At 34.8% G+C, this 12,364-nt stretch overlaps 1 protein-coding gene across 1 annotated transcript; it reads right to left on the bottom strand.

Annotated features, from left to right (window-relative positions):
- Window positions 1–380: 380 nt before the first annotated feature.
- Window positions 381–701, bottom strand: LOC137949372 (probable CCR4-associated factor 1 homolog 11). Its single transcript, XM_068795445.1, has one exon. It carries the CDS (start codon window positions 699–701, stop codon window positions 381–383), a length of 321 nt encoding a protein of 106 aa, XP_068651546.1.
- Between the last annotated feature and the right edge of the window lie 11,663 nt (window positions 702–12,364).

Genomic DNA, 12,364 nt, shown 5'->3' with positions numbered 1-12,364 from the left:
AAGAAATTAGTTCCTCATGAGACTCTAGTCAGATCTAACTTCAAACTAGCATCTGGAGCTAATAATAGACGACTCAAAATTAGAATCTGGGTCAGGATAACTAAGTTCAGATTCTCCACTGTCATAGTCTCTTCTTCTGCCCAGACCTCAATCTTTGTACAAAAAAAAACTCAAATCTGTGATAGAATAGACATCTTTCTTTACAGAGAAACCAAGTATTTTGATAGAATGAATGATGTAACGAAAGAGTTGATTCGTTGTACAAAAGGAACAAAAAACGAATTCAAAGCTAGCTAATTTGATACATGAAAAATAAATCTCAAGAAACACACTTCTCATTCAACCCATAGACAATTCCAGTGAAGTTGTTAGCCTCCAGCTCAAACTTCTGTGACATCTTGAGAAAAGTCTGACAAGTGAGAACTGTCTGAGCCAGCCTGGTGGGCATTGTCCGCTGCGCGCTCCACCTGTAGCAGCTTCGCCAGCCGCTCTAGCCCGCCGTAGAGCTTCCTCTTGGAACTAATATACTTCACGTCGAACAGGGACGACCCAAAGAGAGCAGTCAACAATTCCATGAATTCGGTCAAGAGTTCAGGTAACCTGCCCTGCGTCAAAATCTTGACGAGATAGCCAAAGTCGTAGGATCCGTGGAAACTGACCCAATGCACGCCGCCGTTACCAACAAGCCCGGAGGTGAGCATCAACTCAGAGGGAAGACATCCCCTCCCTCTTGTTAAGCACAAAATCGATGCCATTCTCTTTCAGCATGGAGACTGCGGGAGGCGTCAAAGTCGGAGAAGTTGAACTCCCAGGCGTAACGGCAGTTGGTACCCGGAAGAGGGAGGTTTCCGTCGGCATCACAAAGAGTGAGTCCGAGCTGAATGAGCTTCAAAGCGTCTACATTCAACTTGAGCACCTGGTAACGGACTTGTGGCTGGTTTCTTTAACGGATGGAAGGCGACCGAAAAACACACCCAGGGAACTCGGTGTCCATGGAGACGTAGTGGAACCGAGGAAGCAAAGACTTGATCACCTCAAATTCAGAGACAACATTTTGAGCCCACTGTTAAACTTTAAAATCTATCTTTTTTATTTTAATTATTTTATATCCAACTGTCCATTGAATTTATATCCAAATATTACAGTTATTTAATTTTGGTCTCTCTGATGTTCGAAGTTGTGTTACGGAGGACTTCCTCCTCTGTTTTTACGGACCTGGAAGTCCTCCTGATCTCACGCCAACTGTCTCACTCAAGGTGGTGCATATAAATCTCTGATGCCCAACTTGACAAGTGAGTTGTAGAAGTTTTTACCGCATACTGCTCTTGGTATGGGACAAAATATACAATATATTTGTTATTCTTGAGCGTTTAATCAGGTACTGTCAACGGAAGTCTATTTCATGTCAGAGGCCCTCGAGATTATTCTAGAATATTTCAAGATTATCACCGATGTCACACTTTACTAGAAATCATACATCTGGGAGGTGTCAATGCCATCAACATACGTAGTAGTAATGTCGATGGTCTGGGTTACGACTGAAGCTTTGTTCAAAGCTCTAGTCATTCTCATGGTCACCTCGACCACGAACAAAGGAGATCGAAGGAGATCGCCTTCCAAATACGCCAGCTTGTCTTTGCCTGAGATATACATCTCGACAACCTGGATAGGTCCGAGTCTAGTCCAACTTGAGTCGGGTTGCGACTGAAAATTTATTCAAAGCTTAAGTCATTCTCGTGGTCATCTCAACCATGAGAAAGGAGATCGAAAAAGATTGTCTTCCAAATACCCCAACTTATCTTTGCCTGAGATATACATCTTGACAACCTAGGATAGGTCTGACCCAAGTTCGGGTCTGAATTTGGTCTGATCTAGTCTTGTCTGGGTCGAATCTTGTCTGGTCTGGTCTAGTCCGAGTCGAATCCGGATTGAGTCTGGTCTAAGTCGAATCTTGTCTGGTCTGAGTCCGAAATCTGGTATGAATCCAGATACGGTCCGATTTGGGTCGAGTCAGATCTGATCTGGTCTGATCCGAGTTGAGTCTGGTTTGAGTCCAGAATCTGGTCCGATCTGAGTTAGGTCTGAATCCAGATTTGGTCCGGTCTCGGTCACTGGGGTTTGAAATTAAATCTGCCCCCTAACTTTGGGCGGGTTTAATTTCAAACCCTCACCGTCCCCGCAATGCTGTCTTTGAGCCACGCGAGGCGAGATATCCTTCGTTGCGCAATTCATCATCCCCACGAGAGCCGTCGACAGTGGAAAGTTCCGTTCGTCAGAGAAGGCCTAAATGGCACGACCAACAGGAGTGAACGGGAAGGTTCCGTCCGCCAAGGGCACAATCAGAGTCACACTCAGCGGCCATCGGAGGACGCTATATAGCATTCCAGGTAGGGGTGACATCGAGCCGAGCCGAGCCCAAACCTGCTTATTTTCGAGTCGAGCGTTGAGCCTAAAATTGTTATTGAGTTCGAGCCCAACGAGTTCGAGCCGAACTCGAGCCTCAACATACATTTAAAACTTTTCAAAAAATATATATCGAATAAAATGTATATAAAATTATGCATACATTTTATATAAAATTGGGCATGACCTCTACATAAAATTGGGCATAACTTATATATATATATATATATATATATATATATATATATATATGTGTGTGTGTGTGTGTGTGTGTATAAGATTGGGCATAACCTCTACTTAAAATTGAATATAATCTATATATATAATACTTGTATAAAATTCGGCATGACCTCTACTTAAAATTGGGCATAATCAATATACATAATACATGCATAAACACTCCATAAACACTCCATAAAATTGTCTATACATTCCATAAACACTTCATGAAATTGTTTATACACTCCATAAAATAATCTAAACACTCCATACACTGCATAACATTATAAATAAACTCCATACAATAATCAAACACAACAAAATTAAATAAAAAATCACTATCAATTTTCAATCACCCAAATAAAAACTATAAATCCTTTAAATAAAATCCTATTACTATTACAGACTTACTAGAAAATTACAAGAAATATTTTAAATTTTTCTTAGGAAAGGTAAATGGACCTCTTATTGCCTTTTCTAAGGAAATAAATAAAAATTAATAATTAATCTAATATATTATTATACTTATCGATAAATTTTTAATCACATAAAATGTCAAACACAAAATTGCTATGAAAATTGCCTCATGCTCAAAGTATTATATCATCAACTGTCAAATACTTATTCAATTTTTTTCTATATGGTTTTCTAACCCATCTTGGCAAGAAAATCTTACTTGGAAAATTATATGATTTTTAAAAAGAATTTATAATTAGAAAAATATTTTAAAAAAATATGAGGCACTAATGGTCCCTATATTTCTATTAAAAATGTCTTTTCAACATTTATTGAAAAAACCACTAATAGTCTCTAGAAACGTATTTCTACTAAAATATTTTTTTCAATTTATTTAAGAGCCATGAGGAAGGAACAAAGAGTTTTTTTTTCCTTGTTTATGATCTCGCACGTAGGGGTGGGTTTGAATAAATTATATATAAAATTATGCAAATATTTTTAAAAAATATAATGATAGGGGAGGTTCAGGATTGAATTTCAATAATGGATTAAAATGCACCAATATTAATATTTTTTACTCCAACTGTTGTCTAGCTTGTTTTGTAATTTTTTAATCTGGCCATAATTTATTATGGCCTCCTTAGTGCCCCTAGATAAAAATTTATATTCTAGGAAAAACTAAAAATATTTTTCCTATGATACATATTCCCAAAAAAACCTTTAAATAAAATCTTATTACTATTAGTGACTTATTAGAAAATTACAGGAAATATTTTAAAATTTGCTTAGGAAAGTTAAATGGACCTTTTATTGCCTCTTCTAGGGAAATAAATAAAAATTAATAATCAATCTAATATATTATTATACTTATCAATAAATTTTTAATTAAATAAAATATCAAACACAAAATTGCAATGAAAATTGCTTCATGCTAAAAGTATTACAGCATCAACTGTTAAATACTTATTCAAAAATTGTCTATACAGTTTTCTACCCCATCTTGGTACAAAAAATCTTACTTAGAAAATTATATGATTTTTAATAAAAAAATTTCAATTAGAAAAATATTTTAAAAAAAATGAGACACTAATATTTTATAGAAAATTATTTCTATAAAATTTATTTTTAATTTTTTCCAGAGGAAAAAGTTTTTTTTTTTTTTATTTTATGATCTCGCACGTGCGAGATCATCTTCTCGCGAGGGAAGCGGGAGATTATTTCTCCCCTGTTCTGGTTTTCCGCTGAGACGATGCGGAGGGAAGGGGTTTACGGCTCCGGGGAGGACCTATCGTTGTGGATGACGGCCACGACAGAGTCGGCGGCGACGGAAGCGGCGGTGATGGAAGCGGCGACGACGAGGAGAGGAAGAAACGAACGGACGGCCACATCGGCGGCCGGCGAGCAGCTGCGTCGGCGGTATAGACGCCGGTGAATAGCTATGACGGCGATAGAGGCGGCGACAACAACCGATGGGAGGGGTCGGCGGTGACAAGGGGGGAGGAAAAAAATTCCCCCCCCCTCGCTCGCGATCGCGTTACCGATTCCTACCGATCCGACTCATTTCAAGCCGACTCGCGAGCCGACGAACCGAACCTAGGTTCAGTCGAACTCGGGTCGTTAAGGTAAACGAGCCAATTTCGGTGCTCGAGCTCGATAAATGACGAATCGAACCGAGCCGATACCGAGCCAAACCGAACCGGCTCGCGAACCGGTTCGGTTCGAAGCCACCCCTAATTCCAGGGCACGTTGGCTTCGATAAGTGCTTTGACTACTCTAGCGTGGTTGTTTGATGTAGCATGCATCAGTGGAGTCAATCCATCCCCATCGAAGTAAGTCATGCCAATGTCGGACGCGATGAAGTCCTTCACCTTCTGGCAGTCACCGGACTCCTCTGTCGTCACCTCTAGCTTCCCCTTCTACTATGATCCTAAGACACAGACAAACTAGGATAGCCCCCCTCCCCCGTGCAAAAGAGCGTAACGGAGTCCACCGTTGTAGCTGCAAGCTAGTAAGAAGCACGACACAAGGAGAAAATTTCTCCCTGCGTCGTCCCCGAAATATCAAAAGATCTTTGATCAAATCTCTGGGTTATTAACCCACTTTGATACCATGTAAATTTTTTTTGTAAAATTTATCTTTCTTATTTCAATTATTTCATACAAGTACATCAAATTTATATACAAAGATTACAGTTATTTAATTCTGGTCTCTCGGATCTCCGAAGTTGTGTTACAGAGGACTTCCTTCTCTGTTTTTACGGATCTGGAAGAAATCCTCCTGATCTCACGCCAACACCCACACCCGTCGGATCAAGATGACCGGCTTCTTCTCATTGGCCGGCATTGCGAGTGAGACTATGGAATGATTACTACGAGAGTGGACATAAATAGCGGCACCAATGTTAGATTGCTCCAGGTCGAACGCCATCACTCTTGTGTTGGAAAAGGATAATTTGATTGTTTTTATTATTCTAGATATATTTAATAACTATATTTCAATAATTGCATACAATTACTATAGGCTAGGTGTAATTTTATCATTTATTTTTTTCATATATTACATGTTTTAATTTTTTATGTAGGATCCACTTTTGCAGTCTCATGGAAAATCTGGTGGTAGCTCCAATAAGTGAGTTCATATAATATAATGCTTAAGGTTGGCAATTTTGGCTAATTGCCTATTTTATAGTTTTAATTACATGTATAATTTATAAATAGATATCCTTTTCCATGTAAGGATTTATTCATCTATCTATATAATTTGTTAAAAATGAATATAGTTGAAGGTTGTTTCATGTAGTGTGTAAAATAAAAAGAAAAATAATTTTGGAAAAAGAAAGTGAAGGAAAACAAGATACAAGAAGAGGGAAAATGGGAGGCCTCATGTTGATAGAATGAGTCTGGTTGGAGGATCTGCACGATCCCTAACCTCTTTATTGATAACTTAAGATTTATTGTAGTAAAATATAACGAGCATGCCCCTAATCTAGCTATCTTAGTTACAACCATCAAATAGTATTAATAAAATGTAAAATTTATATTGGTGAGCATGTCTAATTCACCATTATCCAATTAGAGTGTTTCTACACAATACCCTACTATAAAAATACATTTGTGGTAACTTAAAATTTGTTTTTTCTCTCTTCAAATCTCAGTAACATCAGTAGTAAAAGGATGAAAAGCATTAATCTCTTGCAAAATGTTAGAAATTGGATACCCTAATTCAATACTATCGATAGCAATAATAATCGCAGAAGAAGAAATAATCAAGCACGAACACACAATATTTATACAAGTTCACCTTAAGGTGAAGCTATGTCATGTTCTTCTATCGCTGCAATAATTCACTATGATGAAGAAAAAATTTACAAGAGAATCACACGCTCAAACTCTGTGTGTTTTTCTCTAATCTCTCTGCCACACAACTCATGATGATCAATCATCCTAATAATGGCGCCCCCAAATGCTAGGAGAAAACTAAGGCAATCGAAATGCAAGTGTGAAATCCTCAAACTACCCTTAATGAAACAACAGCAATATAAGGTCGATCTGCGTGTTGACTTTGCGTAAAGTATTAATTAAACTTCACAACTTAACAATCTCCCAGTTAGTGACTAATCTGATACATTCCTTTTCTTTTTGAATTTTTCCCTTCCATGGATATGAAAATGGGATTGTAAAATTGTATTTAATGATTTACAATTGCCAATCTTGCAACGCACTTTTCATTTCAAACGGCGGAAAAAGTTCCCCAGCATGGAAATCAAAATTGTATTGAAAATCAAACTCCCAAATTAGTGGAGAAAACAGAACTCTCAGCCTTTGAAATTATCAAGGCACAAATCAAATCAAAATTTACAGAAATTTCTATTAATGAATTATTAATTAAAACCCTAGACTCAATCAAGGAGTTATTCTTAAGTGATTTTAAAAAAGGAATCAATGAATACCACAATGATAATATGTCTATATCTACTTGTGCTTCTTCCAAAGAAGGTTGAGACCAAGAAGGTGATAATGAAGATCACAATGAAGAAATCAGTTTCATCCCAGATTCTCAATCTCAATAATATAATGCCTTTATTGGATATTATAAGGATGCAATCGTCGAACAAATAGAAAATAAACTAAAAATAATAATTGTTTCTACAAAATGATGGAATACCTACACTCAATCAAATGTCTCAATTTCCTGCTCAATCTGGATCAACAAACTAGAACGATGTTGCCAGACCCTATTGTAGTGAGAATAGTAAGAAAAGTCAAAAGGCATCAAGAATATACAATTGGCTTGCAAAAGCAATGGAAAAAATAAAAAAAGAAAGTCGTCATCGCAAAAGCTTATTCCCTATCAAACCAAGATTGACAACTCAACAAATTAAAGTTGTTTTAGACAATTGGCCAATACTTGTCATAAAAGACAAAACAAGCATCAAGTATGGTTACATCATCATGAAATATTATCTTGAAATTGAAGTCAAGACATATAATAATGATATCAAAAGAAATTATTGTTAATGTTAAATTATTGGGCCACATGTAGAAATTTTATTGGTGGATCTCAAATAATTTGAAATCCATCAAATATCTTTTCTTAGTGTCAGGTTTCTCTCTTTATAAATATAAAACCATTAGTATTGTTGAGCATCACTTGGATTAGATTGTGGTTGTCTCCAAGGTTCCCATATTCATATATGCTCGCAAGTTTTTTTTTCTTTTATAATTATTTCTTTTTCATTTTCTTTGCTTGATTACTTGTAAGAGTGTTTCTTTTCATATAACAAATGATAGTTAGCTTATAGAAATATTCTTCTTTAGCCTTAAGCCATCATGGCTCTGATACCATAAAAAGTTGGATCATTTATTATATGAAAAAAAACACTTTTACAAATAGTCAAGCAAAAGAAATGAAAAAGAAACAATTACAAAAGAAAAGAAAACTTACAAGTATATAGGACTATGGCAACCTTGGAGAAAATTAACCTCTAATCCATGAGATGCCAACAATAAAAATGGTTCTATATTCATAGAGAGAGAGGAACCTTACACACTAAGAAAACATATTAGATGGATTTCAAATTATTTAAGATCCACCAATAAGATTCCTATATGTGCCTCAATAATTGAGCACTAACAATAATTTCTTTTGACATCATTATTATATATTTTGAATTCAATTACAAAATAAGATTTTGTGATGATACGACCATTCTTGATTTTTTGTTTTGTCTTTTGTGACAAGTGTTAGCCAATTCTCTAAATCAACTTTAATTTTTTGTTGAGTTGTCAATTTTAGTGTGATAGGCAATTGCGTTCCCTACCTCATTTTCTTACTCGTGAATTTCTATAGAGTTAAACAAGGTTTCACTTTCCAGGAAGGAGAAATCCCTTTTCAACTCAAGGAAGAGGCAAAACCTTTGACTTCTGCTTTAATGAAAGAAGTATTACTATCTGAACCTAATTTTACCGCTCTTCGAATTACAAAAGAAAGTATGATTATTATGCTCGTAACAACTGATACATGGAAAATTATGTCCAAGTGGCTGAAGGATTCATTTTTTCCCGGTCACTAATAAAAGGTGTTGGTTTGACTATGAAGTAATTAGGGCTCATACTCAATCCACTACTATTTACTATTAAAAAAATTTCATCACCACTATGTGCCCAATGACAAGAAAACATAATCTTTCTAATGAAGAATATGTGCCCAATGACAAGAAAAAGTATAATTATTAGGATTATGTTCGTGTTTGGTCTAATATGTTCTATTATCAGAACCCCTTGCATTAACTTTCTTAGTTTATCATCCTTAATGCTGAAATAAAGAAGCATAGACAAGAAAAGATACTCATTCTTTTATAGGTTTACAAGCGGTGGCTAAATTTGGGCTCCAATTTCAATTATTCCTAGTCCACTTCACGAACTTTATGGTCAATGGTGGGTCATTCATCCCAGTATTCGAGAGGTAAAATACATTGTAAAAGGATCTCATGCATTCCTTTTCTTTTTAGAACTTTTTCTTCATAAAAATGGGATTGTAAATTTGTATTTAATGATTTATAATTGCCAATTTTGCAATGCACTTTTCATGTCAGATGGCAGAATAAGTTCCCCAACATTGAAATCAAAATTGTAGAAATCAAGTTAGTTATTCTTCAATTTGAAAATCAAACTCCCAAATTAGTGGAAAAAAACAAAAATTTAAACACAAATTAGATCAAAATTTCTAGAAATTTCTATTGATGAATTATTGATTAAAATGCTAGAGTCAATCAAGAAGACATTCTTAACTGAATTTAATAAATGAATCGAAGAAGACTGCAAAGATAATATGTTTGTATCTGCTTATGCCACTTCCAAAGAAGGTATAATGAAGATCATGATGAAGAAATCAATTTTGTCTCAGATTCTCAGCCTGAAGAAGATAATGCCTTTATTGGAGATTATCAGGATGCAATCATTAAACATGTAAAAAATAAAATTAAAAAGAAATAATTATTTCTGTAAAATGATGGAATACCTATACTGATATGATTGTTTCTTTTCATATAATAAACAATAGTTTGTTTATAGAAACATTCTTTTTTAGCCTTAAGCCATCATGGCTCTGATACCATAAAAAGTTGGATCATTTATTATATGAAAAAAAAACACTTTTACAAGTACTCAAGCAAAGGAAATGAAAAAGAAACAATTACAAAAGAAAAGAGAACTTACAAGTATATAGGACTATGGCAACCTTGGAGAAAATTAACCTCTAATCCATGAGATGTCAACAATACAAATGGTTCCATATTCATAGAGAGAGGAACCTTACACATTAAGAAAAGATATTAGATGGATTTCAAATTATTTAAGATCCACCAATAAGATTTCTACATGTGCTCTAATAATTGAGCATTAACAGTAATTTCTTTCGACATCATTATTATATGTCTTGACTTCAATTACAAAATAAGATTTTGTGATGATACGACTATTCTTGATTTTTTGTTTTGTCTTTTGTGATAAGTGTTATCCAATTGTCTAAAACAACTTTAATTTTTTGTTGAGTTATCAATCTTAATTTGATAGGGAATTGCCTTCCCTACCTCATTTTCTTACCCGTGAGGCTCGTACTCAATCCACTACTATTCACTATTAATAAAAAATTTATCTCCACTAGTATGGGGAAAACATAATTTTTCTAATCAAGAATATGTGCCCAATGACAAAAAAAAAGTATAATTATTAGGATTATGTCTGTGTTTGGTCCAATATGTTCTAATATCAAAATCCCTTGCATTGACTTTCTTAGTTTATCATCCTTAATACTGAAACAAAGCAGCATAGACAAGAAAAGATACCCATTCTTTTATAGGTGTACATGTGGTGGCTAAATTTGGGCTCATTTTCAATTCTTCCTAGTCTACTTCAACTTTATGGTCAATGATGGGTCATTCATCCCAGTATTCGAGAGGTAAAATCCATTGTAAATGGATCTCATGTATTCCTTTTCTTTTTAGAATTTTTCCTTCATAAAAATGGGATTATAAATTTGTATTTAATGATTTATGGTTGCCAATCTTGTTGCACACTTTTCATGTCAGATGGCGGAATAACTTCTCCAACATTGAAATCAAAATTGTAGAAATCAAGTCAGCTATTCTACAATTTGAGAATCAAACTCTCAAATTAGTGGAGAAAATAAAAATTTCAGCCTTTGTAATTATAACGGCACAAATCATATCAATTTTTTTAGAAATTTCTATTGATGAAATATTAATTAAAACATTACTCAATCAAGAAGTCATTCTTAACCGAATTTAATAAAGGAATCAAAGAAGACCGCAAAGATAATATGTATGTATCTGCTTATGCTACTTCCAAAGAAGGTAGTGACCAAGAATGAGATAATGAAAATTATGATGAATAAATCAATTTTGTCCCAGAATCTCAATCTGAAGAAGATAATGCCCATATTGGAGATTATCAGGATGCAATTATTAAAGATGTAAAAAATAAAATTAAAAAGAAATAATTATTTATGTAAAATGATGGAATACCTATAATGATACGATTGTCTCAATTTTCTGTTTAGTATGGATCAACAAACTAGAATGATGTTACTGGACCTTACTGCAATGAGAATAGTAAGAAAAGTCAAAAGACAAAGAATATACATTTGCCTTGCAAAAGCTATGGAAAAAATAACAAAAGAGGAGTGGTCATCGCAAAAGCAGATTTTTTATCAAACCAAGACCAAAAACTCAATAGAATTTAAAGTTGTTTTAGACAATTGGCGAACACACAAGCATCAAGTATGGAGAAAGGGAGAGAGAGAGAGAGAGAGGTCTCTCGGAGTATTTTACTCAGAAAAAGAAAAGTTTCAATTTCTATGTCATTTTCCAAGGTCATACTCCAGAAGTTTTCCATTCCTGGATAGAAGTTGTAGAAAGCATCCAAAATTACCAAAGACCCATTTACAAAGGCTTTAATAACCTTCAAGAAGCCCTAGAAGCAGCCAAATTAACTATAGGTACGAATTACTATATTGCACCGTCCTTAAGACATATGAGAGAAGACCAAGTATCTTATGGAATAGCCAAAGATACTAAAAGAATTATCTTTTGTGATCATTGTGACACTCTTACAAAGACTATTCAGAAACTGAACAAGAAGAGAAGACTTTTAGAGGAGAAGAATTTGTTTCAGAAAGAATACATAAAAACATTGGAGGAAGAAAATAGATTTCTCAAAGCAAAGGCAACAGGTACTTTCTGTACCCAGATCCCTACTAGTAAAGGGTTTTCACTAGTTAGTCCGGCTCAAACGGCTGCCGGTAAAGACACATCAAGTCCGTTGATGGCTGGGCATTTGCCAAAAATGCCACAAGAAAAGAATAAAGAAAAGAAGATTGAGACTGCTCCAGATAAAGATGAAATTAAAAAGATGATGGATGACTACTTCAAAGAATACCTTAAAGATCAAGGATACGAGAAAAAAGGACTCAGACACATCTAGCAAGACAGGATCCACTGGCACTCAAACTCTACAGTGCTACTCACAAGATGAGGATGAAGATTATGATTACGACTCTGAAGCCATCCAGAACCTTATCACTTTGGATGGAAAATAAGATAAGATTCTCCTTAGAAAAGAGACTGGCTAGAAAAGATTAAAGTAAAGATAATATAGAAAAGAGATAAGATAGAAAAGAGACTGGCTAGAAAAGACAAAAAAAAAAAAAATGAACAATCCCTGGTTTTCTTTGCCCACAGCTTTCAAGATTCGTGGTTTCAAGACAA

This window comes from Aristolochia californica, unplaced genomic scaffold (genome assembly GCF_029961685.1).
Source record: "Aristolochia californica isolate CCGP_79_NKW_82.1479 unplaced genomic scaffold, dmAriCali1.0.hap1 SCAF_14, whole genome shotgun sequence".
Classification (NCBI taxonomy): domain Eukaryota; kingdom Viridiplantae; phylum Streptophyta; class Magnoliopsida; order Piperales; family Aristolochiaceae; genus Aristolochia; species Aristolochia californica.
Note: the sequence above shows the minus strand (reverse complement) of the source record. Positions and strands in the feature narration are given on the sequence as shown.

Excerpts from the sequence above, each read along its gene's own strand:
- LOC137949372 (XM_068795445.1), bottom strand. The coding sequence starts at position 701 with ATGCTCACCTCCGGGCTTGTTGGTAACGGCGGCGTGCATTGGGTCAGT.